The sequence below is a fragment of the Eublepharis macularius genome, chromosome 7 (assembly GCF_028583425.1).
Source record: "Eublepharis macularius isolate TG4126 chromosome 7, MPM_Emac_v1.0, whole genome shotgun sequence".
NCBI classification, from domain to species: Eukaryota; Metazoa; Chordata; class Lepidosauria; order Squamata; family Eublepharidae; genus Eublepharis; species Eublepharis macularius.
Genome location: NC_072796.1, coordinates 58214186 through 58238041, shown reverse-complemented (window position 1 = coordinate 58238041; position 23856 = coordinate 58214186). Strand labels below are relative to the sequence as shown.

At 42.6% G+C, this 23856-nt stretch overlaps 1 protein-coding gene across 1 annotated transcript in view; it reads right to left on the bottom strand.

Moving 5' to 3' along the window:
• RTTN (rotatin) overlaps positions 1–23856 on the bottom strand; it is a 143836-nt gene that overhangs the window by 57891 nt on the left and 62089 nt on the right. The window contains exons 29-33 of the mRNA XM_054984987.1: positions 21985–22113; positions 20849–20956; positions 10821–10979; positions 8240–8311; positions 1837–2029 (exon numbers count right to left, since the gene is read on the bottom strand). Coding sequence (XP_054840962.1) covers positions 1837–2029; positions 8240–8311; positions 10821–10979; positions 20849–20956; positions 21985–22113 — 661 coding nt within the window. The remainder of the gene's footprint in view (positions 1–1836; positions 2030–8239; positions 8312–10820; positions 10980–20848; positions 20957–21984; positions 22114–23856) is intronic.

Below are 23856 nucleotides of genomic sequence, written 5' to 3'. Positions count from 1 at the left end.
ATTGAAATTCTCTGTTCTGTATGTGGCAAAGATGGGTGCAAGTTGTAACATCCCAAAAGAATTGTTGAGGCAGGAGGCTTTTCAGATGTTTCATTTGAATAATCTCTCATGCAAAGGTTTGAATTTACATACTGATTATTCTTGTTTTCTTCAGTTTTTGGAGGAGGGAACAGTTTGCCCATGGGAATATTGTACACACTGTTCCTTTAAGTGAGGCATAGGAAGTAATTAGTGGTATTCCTACTATATAAAGGACCTTAGAAACTCAGTGTTTGTACTGAGGCTGGTCCTTATATGCACGTGGCTTAATTCATGTTAATGACTGATGTCTGGCTCTGCATCCTGGTCATCAGAGACAGAAGGGGGCTGGCCTCACTCTCAGTTGGCCTCAGAATTGGGGGGAGGCGGGGGGTTTACAACACCTTGATCCTCTCTTCCTCCATTATGCTGACAGGCTTCTCAGGCTCACTGGCTTGCCTCGCACACACTCTTTCTCTGTCACTTCCTCTCTCCTGTCTCCTAACTCCTCCTCACCGGCCTCCCCTTGACACCTGCTTTTATGGGGCCTCCCTGGGGGGAATCTCTGCCTGACTTTCCTCTATCCCTGTAGTTTCCACCCTCTCCCTGGGTGACTGCCAGCTAAGCTGACCTATTGGGGAGTCTTTTCTAGCATCCCCTCATTCAGGGCTCCTCCTCCAGGATACCCTGCCCTCCTTTAGGGGTGCATCTTTCCTCAGCCTCCGATGGGCTCGTGGCCTTTGCCAGCCTGCCTGCAGCCTCCCACAGCCCAACTGTTCTGGCAGGGGTTGGAACAGGTCTGGCCACTGCGCTGGAGGTGTCCCCCAGCCAGGATGCCATTTGTTGGGCTATGGTGGGCCTTGCTGGCTTGTCAGCCATTGGTGCCAACCCTGCCACTTCTCTCAGGGCTACAGCAGGTCCAGTCATTACGCCAGTGGTTCACATAGGCCCAGCTGCCTCTCTCCTGGTCACAGTGAACCCCGCTGCCAATCTAGTGGCCATCGGTGTCCCCGTTGCCATGGAGAGCCCATCTGGCGCTCTGGAAGTTCCCAGTGGTCCTGTTGCCTCCCTCCAAGCTGCCTTAGGCATCGGCAGCCTGTCCTCCAGGCCTCCAAGATAAGTTCAGTGGTGGGGTGGGGGGTGGGCTATCACCCTAGAACAACTGCAAACACTTTGCAAATTGTTTTGGTAATTATTGCATACTTTTTATTATCTTAAAGATTTTTTCTTATAAAGTCATGGACTTTTTCAGTGTTGAAGAAACATGTTTGAGAACGGCAAGTCTCTAAAAAAGATCCTTTGGAAACGAGGTGGTCAATCCGGCTCCTTGTTTTCTGTACATGTACCGTAACTTTCTCTTTTGGTAAGTAGTCACCTCGAAACGGCAAGCAGGAACAGACATAGAAAATTGGTATAAAATCTCTCTCCCACAGAAGTTCTCAGAAAGCAAGAAGTGAAATGCTTGCATATAAGTGAAATGCAAGCCCACATGCTACCTTTTTCTACGTCTCTCTACCGTACTATAAATTCATTCATCTGAAAAGTCTAATTAGTTTTCTTTACATCCTCTTATCATTCTTCAACAAGGAGGAACAGGTTTTCTAATATGCTTCCACCTCTCATTATGAACTCACTAAATATGTCATAATTTTTTTCTTGAAATCTTAAGCAAATGAAGTAGTTTTTATTTATGGGACTGTCCATGTTGGATTTTTTTTAAGTGTGTAATGGTAAATTAAAAACAACAATCATAAGTAGAGGCTACATAGGGGACACTGAGAAGAACTACTGAAATTTGAGGTCAGAGATGCTACTTACCACTTATACTATTCTTCTCTGCTGCCAGGCTTTTTCCCAAGGAACAGTTTAGATCAAATGTGTATCGACCTAGGTAGCACTGTCTCACCATCTCATTCAAATGTTCATAGAAGTGGCAATGATATAACAGGGCCTGCAGGGCAGGTTTTCCTGTCAGAGATAAGCCAGATTCTTCATCATGCACACAAGGTCCCTAGGGGGAAAAAGCCTATAAAAATCTTTCTTTATAGAGTTTCTATGGACATGAGATACCAGAAAGCAAAAATATCATAGAATGCAGTATTGTCCATAAGAGTTCAGCTTGAAGATTTCTAGCCCTTCCTTAAGGCTGTTGATATATGCTTGAAAGCATAGCTGGTGACTCCTGAAAGCATTTCTAAATAATATTTCTGGAGGTCAGAGCATCATATAGCTCATCTCCTCCCTTCAACAACTGAATCAAAACATAGGCAAAAGAGGAAAGTTTGGAGTATAAAGAGGTACACAATAGAGCAGCAGGACTCAAGCTATATGGGTCTAGGTCTGATTGGCGCCTGGATTGGATATCTCCAAGGAGCTGATATATACTGCCTTAAGTGCCAGTATGGGGAAAAATCAGGATAAAAATGAAGTAAATAAATAATGCACCATACAAGAAATTAGGTAACTCTTGGTAAATACAGGCTATAGGATTTTATCTTTTTGCTGATTATTGAAGTGTTCAGTACACAGTATGAGATATCTCGCAGGGTATACTTACAGATTTGTTACACAAAAACAAGCTTAGTGAACTCAACAGACATGTGCTCTTTTAGGGGAACTTTGAGCTCTCGCATGCATAAAGCATTCTTGAAATGCCATCCAATTTTGCCAGTGTATGTACTTATTTCTACCTCTTTGTTAGAACTGAAACACAATTAGGAGTCTGGGGGTAATCCTGGATGTGTCCTCTTTCTTCCATCTCTGGCTCACTCCCTATCTCTCAGTCTGCGACTTAACTACAGTGGTCCAGGCAATGGTCACCTCTAGGCTAGACTACTGTAACACACTTTACGCAGGGCTTCCCTTGAACCTGATCCGGTGGTTGCAACTGGTCCAAAATGCAGTGGTATGTGTCATCATCGGAGTACCTTCTAATGCACACATAATACCGGTACTGCGCCAGCTGCATTGGTTACTGGTGGAGTACCGAATCAGATTCAAGGTTTTGATATTAACTTATAAAGCCCTATGCGGACTGGGAACAATGTATCTGCGGGACCACCTCTCCCTATATGAGCCCCAGAAGATGCTTTGATACAGCGATAAACAGCTGTTAATGACCCCTGGCCCCAGGGAGGCCCATCTAGCGTCGACCATAGCTAGGGTCTTTTTCGTCTTGGCTCCAACCTGGTGGATCGCTCTGTATAAAGAGACCAGGGCCCAGCCAGATTTGTTATCTTTCCGCCAGGCCTGCAAGACGGAGCTGTTTTGCCAGGCATATGGTTGACGCTGGCCAAGGCCTCCCTGTTGACCAAACAAAGGAAAATGTACCCTCCCTACCAGATGTATCTACCACCCAGCCTTCTATTAAACATCTGTGGAGATGATTGGGTGGTGGATTTTCTCAAGAAGTGCTGCTATACTGTTTTAAATATTTATGTGGTTTTATCTGTATTTTAAAGTATATATATTTTAATGTATTATATTGTATGTCATCCACCCTGAGCCTGCTGTTGTGAGGAGGGAGGAATATAAATTGAATAAAATAAATAATTTAAATAAATAAAAATACAAATATGCACCAGTTTAATCATTTCCCAGAAGAAGTTTTGATGTCTCTTACAGGACAGCAATCCATGCACCAAAAAGACAGCAATGTGCATCGACTGAATCAAGGATGATAACTGACTAGGGTGTGTACTTCGGGAATCTGATTCGGGTAAAATACCCGAATCGGACCCGATCCGGAAAGCTTCGGATCGGGTCTGATTCGGAAATCCCAAAGCAAAGCTTCCCTAAGCATTCGGAATGCTTCAGGGGACCTGGGGGGGGGGGGGCGTTAGGTTTAAAGGTCCCTTTCGCAAGCGGCAGGGCCCTTTAAACCTAACCATTCCCTCCCACCCTTTCCTCCCCACCCCGCTACTGGCCCTCTCTGCTGGCCAGTTGTGCCGGCGCAGTGCTGGCAGGAGGGAAGGCCCTGTCTGCCAGCTAGCCACACCGGTGGCAGGGAAGGCCCTGGCTGCACAAGGTAAGTGGGGTGGGGGGATGGGGTTAAAGGGTGGGGGCAGCCTCCCTCGTCACTTCAGTATGCTCCGAATATTTACGGAGCATACCATAGCGACCTGGAAACCCAAAGCGGGAAACCCAAATCTTTTTGGGTTCCACACCCCTACAACTGACTACTCCAGGAATTCAGCAGAGATTAAATGTGATGACGGAGTCAAACTTCTGATACTCTGAGTCAGCAGCACTACTGATGTTAATTAAAAATTTCTATGCCTAATACTTCACAGCCCCTGAGATGAGCTAAAAGCACTTGAATCACTACAGCCCATGTGTGCAATGACTTTAGCCACCATGAAATCACATGATGTTTTGTTATTTGATGACCCAGAACTACATGAGATGAGTTTATTAGTGGCAAAAAGTGTATAACCTTCAAGACTAAGGAATCTACAGATTAAATGAATTTCTGTATAAAAAATCCTTGCTTGAATAGTAAAGCACTATAATTAACTTCCAAAATGCAAATCGTATACTGTTTACCTCTCATCTTTTTAATAGAGATTGTATTGAAGTAGACTCTCAGCTTTTAACTACAATCTACATTACATTATCAAAACAACTTTGTTTCAATACCTTTAACACAAGGGACTTCTTAGCAAAATCATAGTTTAAATAAACATTGGCAAATTAAAGTTCACTAATGTTTTTAAAGACATTATTATATTTCACTCAGTAACACTCAAGAATAATGAAATGGTTATATCCCATTTTCAGAATCCCATACTACTAAATCATGATATAAACAAACTTTAATTAAAGCACAGTTAATTGCAAACACATAAGGGAATAGCTCTGATTAAAAATTGTATACTTTTAATCTGCACTAAGTAGAATTATTTCATATTTGGATCTATTAAAGTCTATTAGCGGCTTTCAAACCATAACATAATAAGACTGTTCTGTTATATAATTAGGATAAAAGGAAACAATAAGTAGCAAAACCAACAAATATTTAAGTCTTAATCAGCAGGATCCTGAAATCTTTTGTCGGTTTTTCTTTCAATCAACAGTATCTTAATATTCCATACGCAGAAGTTGAATGAAGTTACCCTGCATTCCTCTCTATTAACGTAGCTGTTTTTGACCTATGGAGGAATGAGTCCTGGGGTCATGTGACCCATGTGGAAGAAACCTACATGGGTTTGGGAGGCTGAGAAGGGACAAAGAGTTGAAATCACAAGTGCAGGTACACTTAAAGAAGGAGGCATTTTTTTGTTGCTCTGATCCAATAACCCCCTCAGCTGTTTCCCTGAACAGACCATGGAACCCTGAAAATTATCTTTCTGGTTGAGGGAGGAAGATGCAGCCTGGATAAAATAATCTAGTTTGATATCAATGTAGGGAACCCTAAACTAGTAGGAATTTCTCTGGGATGCTTCCACATGAGAGTAGGGCTGTGCGCTTCGGGTTTCTGATTCGGGCAAATTATCTGAATTGGACCCGATCTGGAAAGATTCTGCACATCTGAATCGGGGCCAGCATTCGGAAATCCCGAATCAAAGCTTTCTGAAGCTTTCAGAAAGCTTCGGGGCTGAGTTTAAAGGGCCCCGCCGCTGCTTGCAAGCAGCGGCAGGGCCCTTTAAACATCATCCCACCCCCACCCCCATCTACCTTGTTGGCGGCAGCCGCCGCCGCCGCCTGAGCCTGTGAGGCATTGGGGAAGGATGGAGCTGCCTCCTCTGGTCCTTCCTGCCCCTCAAATGGCTGCGGTGCGCTGGTGCCGCAGCAGCCATTTGAGGGGCAGGATGGGCCGGAGGAGGCAGAGAAAGCCCCTCCCTTCAGTATGCTCTGAATATTTACGGAGCATACCAAAGCAAGTAAAGTACCTTAATTCCAAAGTGACTTGCCGCTTTGGAATTAAGGTATTTCTGAAATTTCCCCCCGCTTCGGGTAAACTTGAAGCGGGAAACCCGAATCAACCCCCTCCTGCACACCCCTACACAGGAGTAGTCCACCTGCTGGAATAATGCAAAGAGCACACTGAGTAAAGGTCTTTTTGTCTTTAGCCTCCATAAGCTCTCTTACACCCAATAATAATTGACTGAAGTTAATAGAATTTGCCTGATCTTCCATTGCCTCTTCCCCTACACTAGAAGGATTTTGGGTGGGTAGAGGGTCGAAAAATATGGTATGGGCCGCTTCAGATCCTTCTTCAAGCATGACATTTAGAGGGACTGGGTGTGCTGTCTTCTCAGACCTGCTTTTGATCAATTTAGTCTTCAGAAGCTCTAGCCTGTTTATGATCCACTGCTGTTCCTGATCAGGTAATGTTACAAATGCTTCATGGATGTTTTAGACTGAAGTTTGCTAGACCATAACCTGAGACTATGAAACCTGCCTTGCTATACAACCTGCCTCTGTAATTCAATTTCAAGCCTAGGAAAATGAGGTCAAACTGCTGTTCAGTCTTTGGCAAACCAGCTCAAGCTGGTTTATCACCTTAATATCTCAACCGCTATACCTAAATCATTCCACTGTCCACCTAGATGTGCACCCTCTTGTACCTCATTCTTCCAAGAGCAGAGCATCCCAAGCCCCTCCAGCTTTGCAATTGGTTCTGCGCTTGACCCTCCTTTCCAATTTCATAGGTGGCTTATTTCCCAGATCTTCACCCACTTTGCTGAATCACTGAATTCCTTCCCTTGGCTCTTGGATATTTTATATCCCTTGTTTAGGTCTCCAATTTTATAGCTGGTTTTGGATTTCTCCTTTAACCTGGGAATTCCCTGGATGGGACCAGATTTTCCTCCTCCTGACTTGGTCCTCAGTGTATCTCACTCTTCTCTTCAGAATAAGTCCACAGATATTTTTCTTTTCAACCTTTATTTCTCCTTAAGATTCCTCATTCTCCTCTAATTTGGCTACAACCAAGGGCAGCAGTGCTATTGCATTACTGAATTGCAATGTAGTTTTATGTTACTCTCCCTTGCATTTTACCTTTCTAGCACTGTATCTCGTCAGGGGAATAAATATTGTTTAATCTGAGATCCTGTTCTCTATCTCATTTCTTTCCCTCTTAATTGAAGTGCTGTATAAGATCAGAACCCAAGTTTTTATTAGACTTTTAGGTTCCAAAATAATTACCCCTGTGACACGATCTGACCCTGCACATGTACAGAAGGCATTGAAAGTTACAGGCCTGATACAAACAGCAATTTGGGTAACAGTATGCTTTCCATATATGGATGGTAGGATACTGTACACTTATTATATTTATTCTACCACAGGAATGGTATCTCTGTCATGCTAGCTAAAAAAAAGAAATTACTGGTTGTTTAGGTCAACAGTTATTATGTGCTGCCATGCTTAAGTTGATTAAATTCTTTTCTTTAAAATGGCTGCAATGCCACCTAGAGGAAAAGTTCCATGGGGTCTGACCCTGAATTCTTTGTATTCAACCCATTAACATTTATTTTAAAGGTTAAGCTTACTATTGAAATTTATATGATTTCCAAAAGCTTCCAGAAAACATTTAATGAGCCATTAAACATTTCCACAAGCATTAAAATATCATTTCAAAAACCAGTAAGATCTAATAAGCAGTTTAAGTTATCCGCGTTAGCATTGTTTTGCCTTACAACATAATTCAGATTCTTTGAATGTTTTTCAATTACTCAACAGACAGCCCTTTTGAGTGTTGAGTGCCAGCAAATGACAGGTACTGTCCACTCTAAGACCTTTGTGTCCTTTTAAAGTCAATGAGGAAAGTTACACATATATCTACCTTTTCTCCCATTAAAATTAGCATTCCAGATTCTCAGTTACATGCTCAGCATGCTATCTTGAGGCACTTGAACGTTCACTTTCTAAGAGTAGCATAACTGACAAAGTGTGTGATTTGGTCCCGTATATTTAGCTGCAGTACTTTAAAAACATTTTTTCCTGCCCTGACTTTTATTGAAAATATGCAGATTCTTACCCTATATTAGCACAGTTTAATACAACTGCTTTATTTTTCTTTAGAAAATGCTGGATGTAATCATAGTGGTTAACAGTGGCAACCTCAGATGGATTTTAGTTAATAGTTGGGCAACTGGATCTTGACCTCCAATTACATTTGATGTTTTATTTACCTCACAATATTTTTTTTCATACAATTTTGATGCTATTCCCACTTTAAGTTTATAGATATAGTAGTACAGGAATATATACGCACCTGCCAAATTGAGTCTTTAACCTCTTCAGTGGGCAATGGGATCACCAACAGATTCTGAAGAATAAATGCAGCCTACACAGAGAAAACAAACATCAACAGTGACATCTGGCTGCAGCTGACCAAAGCCACAGAGCCAGCTTCAAATAAACACTACAGCATTATTAGCATAACAAAGCCACAGTCACCATCCAGATGATGATGCTGGCACTTCAATTAGTCGATGGGACTATTTTTTAAACGTAAAGATCTGAAAGTACTATAGAGAGGATTAAAAAACAACTAACCATTTAATAAATTTTCCACTCAGAACGAAAGAATAACAGCTAAAATCCACATCAGATATAACAGACAGGAACAGGCATTCAACTTCCTCTTAGCAGTAATTTCTTTAGTTATTGATACATCAGCCAACTCAGTAGATAGCTGTCTTTTGCTATACCCTACTTCTCTTTTCACCATGCCTCACCTTTTTATTTGCAAAGCGCAGAAAAAGTAGAATTCCTCTGAGTATGTGTAGAATAGTCAACACAAGCCCCTCTAAATATTTTATTTCTTTCTAATACATGTATTTAGAATCACACAAGAGTGTTTCATCAAGAAACACATTCCTCCCAATCACATTTCAAAGATACCAAAAGGAAGAAGGCTTTTCTGCCATTCTAATTTTTAAAGAATATTTAATGGTACCATGGGTACTTGAAGCTTAAAAAAAAATCCACTGATAATAATTCCTTGGACCCAGCTGCCAAAAAACGGCAACAGATATGATACAACCAGCACTAAGGACTTTTAAGACTGTTTCCAATGGGAGTAGAGCTAGAAGCCTCCTCAAGCTATAATCTACCCAAGGAAAGACTACAGCAAAAATAAACAGAGCATTCATTGGATCTATTTAATTAATGTTGGTGCTTTCTTCAAGGAGAATGGGATTCAAACCATGTGCTCATACATGCACAGACACCATGATTTCATTGAGACAAGTGTACATATGTTAGGTAAGGGCCAATTCTTTAGACTCCGCTCTGTTCTTGTATATGTCACCCTTTACACAGACATGTCTTATGTTCAAGACTAGAGGCACTGCCACTTCAGCCTCTCAGTATTTTACCACCTCATTTTGCTGCCTGTGAAGAACTAGCTTTATTTTAAATATAAATTATATTAGTGTTACTTTTATATTCATCCCATTAATTGTGTAGTACAAGCTTTGTTATCTGGCACTTGAGAAAAAGGGCTGTTAGTTAACGAAATGTAATGGATGCTCAAGCTTATTGCTCTATCCTCTTCCAAAGGAATCCAGACCCTACCCCATAGTAGTGACAGCCCCCCTGCCTGGCAGGAGACACACACTGCCCCCCTTCCCCCAAGCCATCCTACTAAGAAGGGAGGCTAGATGGCCAGCTGCCTGGGACCCCTGCAGCATAGCTGGCTCCCAACAGTTCACGGCTAACAAGAGGATGACATCAATGAGGAGTGCAAACCCAAAGAAAGAGAGGTATAGAGGCTGAGACAGAGTTGCTTTACTTAGCATTCTGGTAAGTGTTGGATAACAAAGCTTTTACTGCATTAAGCTTCCTCAAGTTTCACCCAAACTTGTCATAATATTACTACTATGGGTGTGCGCTTTGCATTTCCGATTCGGAAAAAATGCCCGAATCGGACCCCATCTGTAAAGATTTGGATTTTCTGAATCGGGGCCAGCACCTGAATCAAAGCTTCCCGAAGCGATTCAGGTCGCTTCGGGACCCTTTAAACTTTAGCTGGCCCGCAGGCTAACTGAAGTTTAAAGGGCCTTCTGGGCCTGCTGGGGGTAGAGTTTAAAGGGAAAAATGCTCCCCGTGCTGCTTGCAAACAGCACAGGGAGTGTTTTACCCTTTAAACTCTCCCCCCTTCCAGCTGGCTGGAAAGGGGAAGAGTTTAAAGGGTGTAAGGCTCCCTGTGCTATTTGAAAATGGTGCGGAGAGCCTTCCACCCTTTAAACTTTCCCCTCCTCCCTCCAGCTGGCTGGAAAGGGGCAGAGTTTAAAGGGTAGAAGGCTCCCTGCGCCATTTGCAAATGGCGGTGGGAGTGTTTTACCTTTTAAACTCTCCCCTCCTCCATCCATCCAGCAGCAAACAAGGCCACAGCAGCCATCTGAGAGGCAGGAAGGGACGGAGGAGCAGCTCCAGTCTTCCCCGCTGCCCAGCTGGCCGCTGTGGCCTGCAGGCAGTAGCGTGTCAGCAGAGGAGCCAGCTCCGGGCCGTCCCATCTTTCAAAGAAATAACTGCATGTATGTTTTTCATTTACTTTCAATGTATTTCTTCTACCTCCTGTCCATAATCTCCAATCTTTTGAAGGCAAATATTGAAACGGAAAATAGAAAGGGAGGGACAATTCATAGATACTATGCAATTTATAAACATGTTAAGCCTGCTATCTTGAAGTTCCTTGCTTTAATACCAACTTTATAAAAAAGCCATTTTGTAGAATTGTTTAGAAAACACTTGAGATAAAGGAAATACCTAAATCTAATTTCCGTTGGTATTTCTGAGAACACAATCAAAAGGTAATATTGATACAGAGCACAGAACAATTTTCATACCTCTCTCCGGACCATGCTGCACTCAGACTGGTCCAGAAGGATGTTTAACACTGTTCCCCATAAGCCTCCTGATATATTCTGGCAGCTTTCAGCCAAAGCAATGCAACCCGCTTCAACAGATGTGAGAGCTGATCCTATAGCAAGTGAGGTGAATTTTACCTAGTATAAATTAACAAATAAACGTACACTAATTAAAGTACTCCACACAGTTACGAATTAAGCCCATGATTCTAAAAATTCATGTATGTGTGTTACACTAGCAACAGAACTTTCAAAGCAACTTCTCAGATGGTTTACCAATTCAATAAATGTGTTATTTGAGAAATAAAGTAAAAACAACTTGAAAGAGAAAGCAATGCAGGGGCAAAGAAACAAATGCATAACAAAGAGTCATTAAATGAACTGTGATCCTGACATCTACCACAGAACGTTGGCTTGTGCCATAACAAAAGACGCAAGATTCCTTTTCCAACAGCATCTAATATAAATATTGCAATAAAGGTGAATGAGGCTTTTGTTCTGAAGGTCATGTTTCTCATATTGATCTTTTTTGTGAGGGGAAGAGGCTGTTACAGCAACTGTTTTTCCAACTGTCATCTCAGTTTAAGAGTAGGCAAGGTACTGTTAAAATATCCCCCTTTACCTCCTCCTCACCAAAAAAAGAAGAAAGAAAATTACTTTTGTAGAGAAAACAGTTATTTCTTCCTGCTGCTGTCTCCACCCCACCCCCCACCCCGGCTGATCTTGTCCCCGATGAGAGAGGTTTTCAAGACTCCAAACGCACAGCTTTTAGCCTCTGTTACCCATTGTTCCAGTTCTCCCGAGGTGAGCAATTTGTTCAGCAATAAGAGCCTTATGAAAACCTATCACGAACCAGAGGGCTATAGCAAAATGTATAATTTTACCATCAGTTGCACGCAATTAACAAATGTGAACATCATTCATGAACATCCACAGATGTTGAACTACAGCTGGTGGACATCCAGCTCATATTTATCAAGGTACTTATTCATACAGTTCCCTTTGGCATCATTAAAATGAAACCAGACCTAGTACAATCAAGTATATATCCTAGTTGTGGAGTTTTAGTGCCTCCTTTCTAATTTCACTCACTTGATATGGCCTCATGCCCAAATAAACTTTTAATACAACGCAAGGCAGGATACACACAGTACTCTTGTACTTCAGTAGAAAGAACATTTGACAGAGCATGGGAAGGGATGTAGTTATCCCTTCTAGCTTTAGCTCAGCTTTCAGACTGCATTCTGTTCTGTGCTCAACTCACTACCATGAGTCTTGTTATCATCACTGACTTTCACTCTCCTTCCATGATCAGTGACAGCTGCAAGTCATGCTTCACTCCGCCACTAGGGCAGAAGCGAAAAGCAGGGTCAGTCCTCTGAACAAACCACTGCTTGGAGTGCCATGGCAAAAAGATAGTTAATCTAAGCAGGCCGAACTGTTTTTCTGATTGTCGCACCTGCGTCCCATTCACCCTGGGACTGTCCTGTCCCACCCCTTCACCCTGTCACACACATACACCACACTTTGAAATCTTCAAGATTATACTGGCACAACTCCCCTTCCCTTACAACTGTTGACCAAATAAGTTAAGGAGACAAAGACATTTGCATAAATATTTTTATATGCATTTTCTAATTCCCCCCATCTCCCCACCTCCTATTTTCTTCTCAGATGCTTCTAAGTTAAATGCAAATTATACACATTTACATTCGTCATTTCCAACTTCAGCCCAACTCAGACTGGAAATGTTAGGAAGTCAACTAGGAGAGGTAACAGAAGCATCTAGGGATGGCAGAAGAAGGAAGGGGAGGTCTTTGTCTTGTTCCAAATATCTATCATATTTTAATTTATTGATAAATCATCAAAACCAATGTTTACAAAACAAAATTGTCATTTTTCACTGATCCATTAAAAATTGTAACTGGAAGTAGGGATGTGCACCCTCAAAAGATTTGGGTTTCCCGCTTCGGGTTTACCCGAAGCGGGAAAATAATCCAGAATTACCAGAACTTGCGGCTTCAGGAATCTGGTATTTAGCTCACTTTGGTATGCTTCGTAAAGATTCGGATACTGAAGTGAAGATACTGAAGTGCGGGGGAGCAAACCTCCCACCCCCACCCACCCACTCCACTTACCTGGCCAACAGGGAGAGGGGAGGCTGATCAGCTGGGTAGCAGGAGGGTGCCATCGTGATGGCCCTCACAAGGTCGGGACAGCCCGGATCTGGCTCCTCTGCTGCCACACTGCCACCTGCGGACCGCAGTGGCCAGCAGGGTGGTGGGGAAGGCTGGAGCTGCCTCCTCCAGCCCTGCCTACTCCTGAAGTTTAAAGTGCCCCGAAGCCTCTCGAATCGCTTCGGGAAGCTTTGATTCAGTTGTTCCGAATCGGGGCCAGCATGCTGAGAATGGAGTGATGAAAGAAAAGCTGGAGTGAAGTTACCTCTCCCCTGGAATTGGAGTTCTAGGCTCCCTCTATACTTGAAAATTGTGCCTAAGTCTCTGCTCAAAGGACAGAAGCAGCAGAATGCAGTTATTCAGTGGTGAGTCTGCTTCAGCAAAATCTAAAAGGAATCTTGTGCCATTTAAAAACTAGCAGATTTATTGAGGCTTAAACTTTCATTGAGAGAACCCATTTCATCAGACATAAGAAGTGAACCCACAATTGGTAGAGGTATCCTTTAAAGGGAATTGAAAACTTAATGACAAAGTTGAAATAATTTGGTGTAGTGGCCGGTTTTAAGGTTAATAAGTAGAAGACCAAAGTGCTAACTAAAAATATGAAAATACAGGACCAGATGAAACTTGAGAGTTCAAAATTGAGAAAAAGGTAAAATACTTGGGTATTACTTTGTCAAATATGAACTGTATGTTATTCCAAAATAATTATATTAAGACTTGGAAAGAAATAAAAAGGGATATGCTAAGATGGGATAAGATTCAATTATCATTGTTGGGAAGATTACCTACAATTAAAATGAACATCTTATCTAGAATGTTATTCCTATTTCAGAGAACTGACAGCTGAGGCACTATTTACGCATTGGCAGAAGGATATATTGAGGTTTATATGGCAAGGCAAAAACCAAGGGTTAAATTTAAGGTTTTACAGGATGCAAAGGAAAGAGGAGGTTTGGGTCTACCAGATTTGAGATTATATTTTGCGGCTAACTGTCTGGTTTGGATGAAGAAATGGATACTGTTAAAAAAAATTTTCATATCTGGTGGACATGTAAGAAAAGCAAAGAAAACTCCAACATTCCCTACAGTGAAGGAATAGTGGACAAAAGTTTTGGAGTTTGCATCAATGGCAAAACTTACTGCATTGATTAGAGAAAGGACATTAGTTAACTTCTTGACTGAATGGAAACCGTTTATACATGAAACCGTTTTACATGAAATGAATAACAAGGATTTTATGATATCTGGATTTATAGATTAAGAAACATAAATAGAAAAAAAGAGGGATTTTACGATTAACCTAGAATAAGTGAGACTCTAGAAATGATACATATTTGTTGTGGAGAAAATCAGAACTCAATCTGTAGTGTAATTTAGAAGATTTTTAAAAATTATATATATATATATATATATATATATTACTTGTTTATGTATTGTTAGTGTGTCTTGTTTAGAATGTTGTGTTTTTTCTTATTCTCTACGTTTATTGTTTATAGTTATTATGTTATGGTTTATAGTTTATAGTTTAAATAAAAATAATTCTACCCCCTCCACACAATTGGCAGATGTATCTGTCTTCTCAGATAGACATATAGAGGAAATCTGAACAGAGGAGTAAAAAACAATGACCTACATATAGTACAATTTGTAGTGTTACAATGCCAAACGCAAATGTACAAGATATACACAGTGTAACAGTATCAATTTAAGTTCTGGTTAATACATTTACTGTTAAATTCAACTTCAGCAAGTTTATAAATTTATACACATTTGAATGTATCGCATATAGAAGGAAATTGTGTGCGAACTTATCTTAAGATATAAAAGGCAAACCGTGTTGCCGATGACTCACTTTATATCCCCACGCAGGCACACTTTGGAGGATAAAAAGTCAGTTGTTGGCAACGTATTTACCTGGCTGCCAGAACCCAGAGATGGAGTCCACGCCCAGGGACTCAGTCAGGGTGCAGGGAGAAGATGTTAGCAGAGCAACATCAATCCCTCCTGGGCCTCAACTGCCAGCCCTGGCACAAGGAGGAGAGGCGCTGGCCTGAGCGGCCGATGGAGTAGCCAGTGGAGCCATGTCGGTCCCTCCTGGGCCTCAGCCACCAGCCCCGGCACAAGGAGAGGCGCTGGCCCGAGCGGTTGCTAGAGCAGCCAGCGGAGCTGTACTAGTCCCTCTTGAGTTTTGGCCACCAACCCAGGAGCAAGGAGGAGAGGCAGTGTCTGGAGCAACTGTCTGAATAGCCAGTGGAGCTGTGCTGGTCCCTCCTGGGCCTCGGCCGCTAGCCTACAGAGCACCAGGAACGGCTCAGGCTATCCTGAGAGTGGCAGGACCGAGAATGCGGCCAGGGCACCAGGTGTATAAACAACAGGGTTGGTCACTAGTTTTTAGATATTTGGAAATCTTTTATAGCTATCTATGTATAGATTTGCCAATAATGTTTTTGTAGACAACAGTTTTCTTCTGTTTCTGTCCTGAATTAGAAAGAAGACATTTGGGGTTTCATTCTTTTTTTCTGTTTTTGGTTTCAGTCATTACAGAGGGTCACTATCTATAGGAATATTGACAGAAGGGCAGGAGTCAGTCTCTTGCTTTTCTGGACATCTCCAAAATCACATTTCCAAAGACAAGTAGAAAAACTTGTATGCGGATAGCGTCTCTCTTTTTATGGTTGACATCTAAGGATAGCAGTCAGCAGGAAAAAAAATATATGATTCACACTAGTGATCAGTTTTTAGATCCCTGTTTCTGCTTACATTTCTGCTTATGTTGCTCATTCTCTGTCCAAGCCAAGTAAACAAAGGGATGCCTTTATTTAGAACTTTTAAGCAAATAAAAATTGATACAATCCCTCTGTTAAAAATGAACCAAGACTAGAATAAAAGAAAAAGGCAGCAGGAAAAGTGTTTGATGACTGAATCATGTGACACCCACGTGCCCCATCCTGGCATGCGATAGATGCCATTTCCTATTTTTGCACTGTTTTCAAAAACACATGTCTAAGCAAGGTAATTTAGAATACACAGCGTATGTCTGCTTTTATTTTTTTTAATAAAATGTATCAGACCTCAGAGCTGAAAGAACAGATCTTAGAAATATTTATTACAAACATAAGAAGTGGTCCATTTAGTCCAGGATCTTGTCTCCCACAGTGGCCAACCTATCACTCTAGAGGGCCAACAAGGTATAAAGATTGAGGCCTTCCCCTGGCAATGGTATTCAGATCATGTTTACTGTTTCTGAACGTTGAGGTTCCCTTTAGTCACCTTGGCAAGTAGCCAGTGATACTTCTATCCTCTATCTCTAATCCCCTTTTAAAGCTGTCTAGGCCTGTAACCATCACTAAATCCTGTGGCAGTAAATTTTACATTTTAATCACTTGTTGATTAAAGAAATACTTTCTTCTGTCTGTCCTAAATTTACTGCCCAGTTTCATTGGATGCCCTCAAGTTCTACCAGAGTTGGTGCTGCCATCTGCTGCTAGGAGGATATTGCGATGTAATGATGGTGGATGTATGGAGGGCAACTGGGATAGGGCCAGGAATCCCAGTCCTCTGGGGACGGGGAAGAAATAGTGGTGGGACTCGGTCAACGTGGAAAAGACCACGGAGATATGGAAAGGCTCGGTGCCCTTCTAACCTATGTCCCATCCTGAGACACACAGGTGATGGAGCTAGGAAGTTAAATCCCCCTCCGACACTGATGTTGTGCAATGCCAGGTCCATAAACAATAAGACTGGCACTCTGCATGATACTTTTGCAACAGCTAATATGGACCTGGTATGTGTGACCAAGACCTGGGTAAGGGATGGCGAGACAGTCGCCTTGGGTGAACTGACCCCCTCCCCCAGGATACTCGGTCTTTCATCAGTCATGGACGGGGTGTCAGGGGGGAGGGGTGGCAATCCTTATCTGAGAGGTTGTCTCCTTCAGGCCGCTTCCCGTTCCAGAGATCTCTGGCATTGACTGTGTGGGACTGGTGTGGAGTGCCGAGGAAAGTGTGGCTGTCTGCTTGGTGTACCGACCTCCCAGCACACCAGCAGACACCCTGCCGCACCTGCTGGAGGTGGTGGTGGGGTGGGCCTTGGAGTACCCCAGGCTGATAGTACTGAGGGGCTTCAACGTCCATGCTGATGATTCCTCCTCTATACAGGCTGCAGACCTGCTGTCAGCCATGGCAACACTGGGACTTTCCCAGTTTGTTTCGGCCCCCACACATAAAGCAGGCCACACTCTAGACTTGATCTTTGGGATGGGATTGAATGTGGTTCTGGACAAAGTAGAGTCAGTGCCATGGTCACACCACACAGTTCTGGAGGCTCGGTTGGATATGCTGCCACCCCCCTGCAAGGGCGTCGAGCAAATATATGCTCACCCGTGGAGACTTATGGATCCAATTGGTTTCCAGAATGCTCTGCGGGAACCGACGCTCCATGGCGGTTCACTGGATGAGCTGGTGGAGGACTGGCAGGGCCGGCTCCCCAAGGCCATCGATGAAATTGTTCTCTGCCGTCCTCTTTGTTTCCATAGTTGCCGAGCCCCTTGGTATACAGAGGAGCTACGGCAATGAAAACGGGAACTGAGACGACTTAAGCGTGTGTGGCGGCAATCCCGCAACAAGGAAACAAGAACATCTTATAGGCTGCTTAAGAAATCCTATGAGATGGCAGTGAAGGCAGCGAAGAAGGAATTTTACACAGCTTCCATTGCATCAGCTACCTCGCACCTGGCTAAATTGTTCAATGTGGTACATTCACTGGTCTCCCTTTCAGGTGGAGACCATCAAAATTTGAATTCAGTCATAAGCTGTGAGGCATCTGCGAGCTTTTTTGCTGATAAAATCCTGTCTCTCCGCCACAATTTACCGGCCACAGTTGAGACAGTATGTGAACTAGAGGCCCCTTGGCTGTCTTCAGGGGTAATATTCGGTCATTTCAGCCCTCTTTCCGCAGAAGAGGTGGACAGGATTCTGCGGGCAGTGAGGCCTACCACATGCCCCCTTGACCCGTGTCTGTCATGGCTGCTGAAAGCCAGTGTCGACAGGTTACAGGATTCCTTGGAGGCTATTGTTAACTTGGCCCTGAGGTTTTTCCCAGGGCACTAAAGGAGGCTGTGGTGAGGCCCCTTCTAAAGAAACCATCACTGCATCCTGCAGACCCGCTCGGTTACCGCCAGTCTCGAACCTCTCATTTCTGGGTAAGGTGATTGAGCAGGCAGCAGAGAAACAACTGCAGAGTTTCCTGAAGGAGACCTCAGCCCTAGAGCCCTTACAGTCCGGGTTTCACCCAGGGCACCGGATGGAGACATTGCTGGTCGCCCTCACAGATGATCTTCGCAGGCATCTGGATTGGTGCGAATCGGCACTGCTAATATTACTAGACCTTTCAGCAGCATTCGATACGGTCGACTACAATCTTTTGGCCCACCGCCTTGCTGACGTGGGAATTCAAGGGACGGCACTACAGTGGCTAGTCTCTTTTCTTCACGGTAGGGGATATTGGGTGGCGCTGGTGGAGAAGTTATCCCGAAGGCCACTAATATGCGGTGTGCCGCAGGGGGTGACACTCTCTCCATCACTGTTTAACATCTACATGCACTCCCTCGCCCAGTTGGTGTGAAGTTTCGGGCTTGGGTGTCACCAATATGCGGATGGCACCCAGCTATATCTGTTGATGGCTGGCTGGCCTGGATCAGCCCCGGATGTCCTGGAGCATGCTTTTGAAGCCATGACTAGATAGTTGAGGCAAAGTCGGCTGAAACTAAACCCTGCGAAGACGGAGATCCTGTATTTGAGTCGCAGAAACGTGGATTCGGGTCCTCGGCTTCCTATACTCGATGGGGCAGTGCTTACACTGGCCCCGAGAGTTAGGAGCCTGGGGGTGATTCTGGATGCCTCCTTGACTATGGAGGCCCACGTCACTGCAGTTGCCAGGTCTTCTTTTTTCTATCTTCGACAGACCAGGCAGCTTGCCCCTTATCTTTTGTCCCGCGACTTGGCTACAGTGATCCAGGCAATGGTCACCTCTAGGCTTGACTATTGTAACACACTCTACGCTGGGCTTCCCCTGAACCTCATCCGGTGGTTACAGCTGATACAGAATGCAGCAGCGCAGGTCATCACCAGAACATCAAGGTGTGAGCACATAACACCGGTATTGCGTCAGCTGCACTGGTTACCAGTAGAGTACCGAATCAGGTTCAAGGTTCTGGTATTAACCTATAAAGCCCTATGTGGACAGGGACCGGCATATCTGCGGGACCGCCTCTCCCCATATGAGTCTCATAGGACTCTTTGCTCTAAGAGCAAACATCTGCTGAAGGGCCCTGGCTTCAGGGAGGCCCACCTGGCATCAGCCAGGGCCTTTTCGGTCCTGGCCCCAGCGTAGTGGAACGCTGTCTAATGAGACCAGGGCCCAGCAGGATTTATTGTCTTTTCGCCGGGCCTGTAAGACAGAGCTGTTCCGCCAGGCATAGGTTGATGCTAGGCATAGTCCCCCTGTCCAGTCAAGCATAGTCTGTGCCCTCCCCACTAGCGACATCCTCCATCTGTTGAGCGCCACTGTAAATGCTCTGATTAAGGTGAAATGGAGGTGCCTTGTGTATGCATATAGTGCATTTTATTATGCCACTGAGAATATGTGTATGTATATATATGTATTTTGAATGTTAGGATGTTTATATATTTATAATTTTAAACTGTGTAATTGTTAGATGTATTTTAAATGTATGTAAATTGTAATCTGCCCTCAGCCTGCTGGTGTGGGGAGGGTGGAATATAAATCTAATATATTAAATTAAATTAAATTACCACTTTGGGAGAGGGAGAAAACTTCTTTGTCCGCTCTCTCTACCCCATGCATAATTTTATAAATTTCTATCATGTAACCCCTTAGTTACATGATACAGTTACATGCCCCTTAGTTACAAGGGCATTATAATAATGGCCATTTTATGTTCAGTCCCTTTCCTAATAATCTCCAACATACAGTTTGCCTTTTTCACTACTTCAGCACATCAGATTGACATTTTCATTGAGCTACCCATTGTGACCACAAGGTCTATTTCCATCTTGGTCTCAGCAAGTTCATACCCTGTTAGTGTGCTCTTAAAGTTGGAGTACTTTTCCCCAATGTGCATCACTTTACAACTTACCTACATTGAACTCCATTTGCCACAATGATGTCCACTCACCCAATTTGTGGAGATCCTCCTAGAGCTCTTCACACTCAACCCTGGTTATCACCATCTTGAATAATTTTGTATCATTTGCAAACTTAGCCACCGCACTCCTCAACCTCAGTTCCAAATTATTTATGAAAAAATTAAATTGCCCTGGCCCCAATACTGATCCTTGTGGGACCCAGCTACTTACTTCCCTCTATTGTGAGAACGGGCAATTTATTCCTACTCTTTGCTTCTTTTAATAATAATAATAACATTCGATTTATAATACCGCCCTTCAGGACAACTTAATGCCCACTCAGAGCGGTTTACAAAGTGTTATTATTACCCCACAACAATCACCCTGTGAGGTGGGTGGGGCTAAGAGAGCTCAAGAGAACTGTGACTCGCCCAAGGTCACCCAGCTGGCTTTGCGGAGGAGTGGGGAATCAAACCCGGCTCTCCAGATTAGAGTCCCGTGCTCTTAACCACTACACCAAACTGGCTTTTAATCCATGAGGACTCATTCCTCTTATCCCATGACTACGTTATGTGCAGTTACCAAGAAAACCAATCTTTCAAACTTGGCAAGTTTGAATACACAACATCAGATTTTCAGTGTAAGTACAAAGAAAACCCTCTAGACAGAGAACTTTACTGACCTCTGGGTCTCTGTCCACCCATAATGGAATCAGCCAAGCCAGGCCTTGTGGAGAAGAAAATTGTTCTTCGCTATTGTCACATGGCAAGAACCAGAGAGATACCCAGTCCTGAAGAGAAAATCATTTATATTTGTAAGAAACTGGATCCTCAAACAATTGTCAAGCTTCTAAAATACAAAGTGTCCACTTTTTTCTGTTGGTCTGACTTGAGTAAAGCAAAGACTTCCAGCCTATAAAAAGGGTGAATCCAATTTGATGCTTTTATTGCCAAGTTTGTTGGTTTTGTTGTAGTTTTTTTGCTTTGGGGTTTTCCTCACACATTGACTATTTTAAAGTTTTAACTCTGATAACGGAAGTCTTCTTTATTGATTTTATTGTTGTTTTGGCGTGATTTTATATGAGATTGACCTTAATGCTGCTGCTAACATTTTGGACCTGATATTTTAAGGGTTAAGTTTGTTTTTTTACATTTTTGTAAGCTGCCTTGAGTAATCTAGCTAGTCTCATGGCTGATACAAAACGTCCATAATAAAGGGGGGAAAGCCACATAGAATTCACTCCTAGCCCTGGCTAGGATTCAGAGAAGAGCTAACCTACCAAACAGAACTACATAATTAACTTCCAAATTACATTTTCCCATTTTTATTATAACAGAAAGAATAAATCACAACATATCAAGGAACCAGAAAATACAGCAGAAGTTCTAGTTAGTCGCACCTGAGAGAAACGCTTCTTTTATCCTCCAAGCACAAAAGGAAAACATGCTTAAAATAATATGATAGTGCTAGTTCTCTGTGTCTCACTGTGTTCCTCCAGTCTTTGGCCACCTAATTCTTTATTATCTCAACTTGCTATTACTGAAGAACCACACCACCAAACCTAAAGAATATTTTAGCACCGGAAAAGAAGCATTTGTGAAATGTAACTAAACAGACTTGGCAATAGGAATACTCATTTAATGTCACCAACATTTAGAATTATTTCCTAAGGATCCAATTCCAAGAAATGCACCAGCTGAAATAATACACTATCAAAATAGCATTGTTCTGGGGAATGAAATCCCACTGGATTATTCACTTGAACTGTCAGCTACTGCTTGCCTTTAGCAAGTCATATGCTGTGTTTAAGGCTCTTACCGTATTTGGGGCTTGAGCCAGCATTTCATGGGATAAGTGAAGCAAACAAAGAATGGTGCACTTAGTGACACCTTTTCCCATGAAGGACATGGCATTTCCTCTCCATTCAACATAAAAAGAAGAGATGACCTGAGATGAAAATGAACACACACAATCAAATTCATGTGAACTTTGCAACTAAGAGATTAAAAGGATTTCATATAAAAATCAAACAGCAGATATAAACTTCCGACTCCAACAAAGAGTATAAGTTCTTCATTTAATTCTGTTTTTTCCCAAATGATTTTTGTAGGCTGGTTCATAAGTCAGATCTAAATCTTGCTCTTGCCTCACATAGTTCGTAGTCACACTCATAATGCAAATCTGTAGTTTACTTAAACTAGGGATACCAAAATTGTTTGAATATGAGCTATTCCACTAAGTATGGTTAAATAGGACGCCCCAACCAGCATGGTGTAGTGGTTTGAGTGTTTGACTAGGATCTGGGAGACCCAGGTTCAAATCTCCACTCTGCCATGGAAGCGTGCTGGGTGACCTTGGGCCAGTCACACCCTCTCAGCCTAACCTAATTCACAGGATTGTTGTGAGGATACAATGGAGGAGAGGAAAGCCGTGTAAGCCACTATGGGTGCCAAATGGGAAGAAAGGCAGGGAAATAAATAAAGTAAATGAATAAATAAAGAAAACAGGATCTGGGGTTTATTAATCACAGTTAAGGTAACTGTGGTTTCATATGCCATACAAATGCAGACATCCTAATGTAATGTCTTGTTCCTAGTGTAGCCCTCAAACATGTCTTACTACTAAGAAATCCAGCCAAACCAAAGGAAATGAAAGCAGCATTTGTTTAAGCACACCAGGATCTCAATGATAGTTTGCAAGCCAACTCCTGGTTTCACAAGGTAACCACAGTAAAAATAAACCATGGCTTTACATTACACCTAAAGAGTGTCATTGTGACATCTCCCTTCTTTTGTCTTAGTAGTTCCCCAAGTTTTCACTTGGCTTAGCCAACACTTATCATTCAGTTGAAATCCAGAGGAGGAAAATACAGATGTGGACAGAAACCACACCTGCAGATGAAGCTTTCTTCAACATTGTGTTTAAATATTCTAGAGATGACAAAATTGACTGCTATACACAATGTCTGTACTAAAAGCCAGCAAAGAGATAAAGGACATTTAAACACTGTTGGAAGCGTATGTTACATAGTGGAATATATGAATGTATGTGATGCAATTTCATCTTATTTTCTTATTACAAAAATAGCCTTGTTTCTTTGGGGAAAATACCAACTCAATAGCAGTAGAACCAAAAGTACAATATTTCCTTCACTAAACACACACACACACACACAGAGCATTCCTCATAAGCTAGTATGCTTATCATGCATACTTATTCATTATGCTTATGACTGAAAGAGCTGAATGTATATATAGCAAGATTAAGAATTGCCTAATTAGATAGATTTTTTTTTCTGGATGGTGCGGAATTTACCTAGTTTCCATTACCATTCTTTTGAAGACAAACAGTGCTGTTTAAATATGTTTCTGCTGACAATTTTAATATTTTAAATTTGTGATCATTACAGTTTTTAATCTGTTACCCACTTTAGGTCCCAGTTGCCCGGGAGAAAGATGGGCTTAATCTAATGCTTCTACAACCTGAATCTGTTTTCCTATCAGCCTTCATGATCTTGGGGGAAAAGAGGGCATGATGATAAAATAGAGGATTCATAATTGGGCTGCTGATATATGGCCATTTCTTGAGCATATTGTTTGGGAAGTGCCCACTCATTCAATATACCTGTTGGAACAAAAAAAGGGCCTACCTAGCAACAGCTCAGGAAGATGTGGCCAAGTTCTTCTCTGC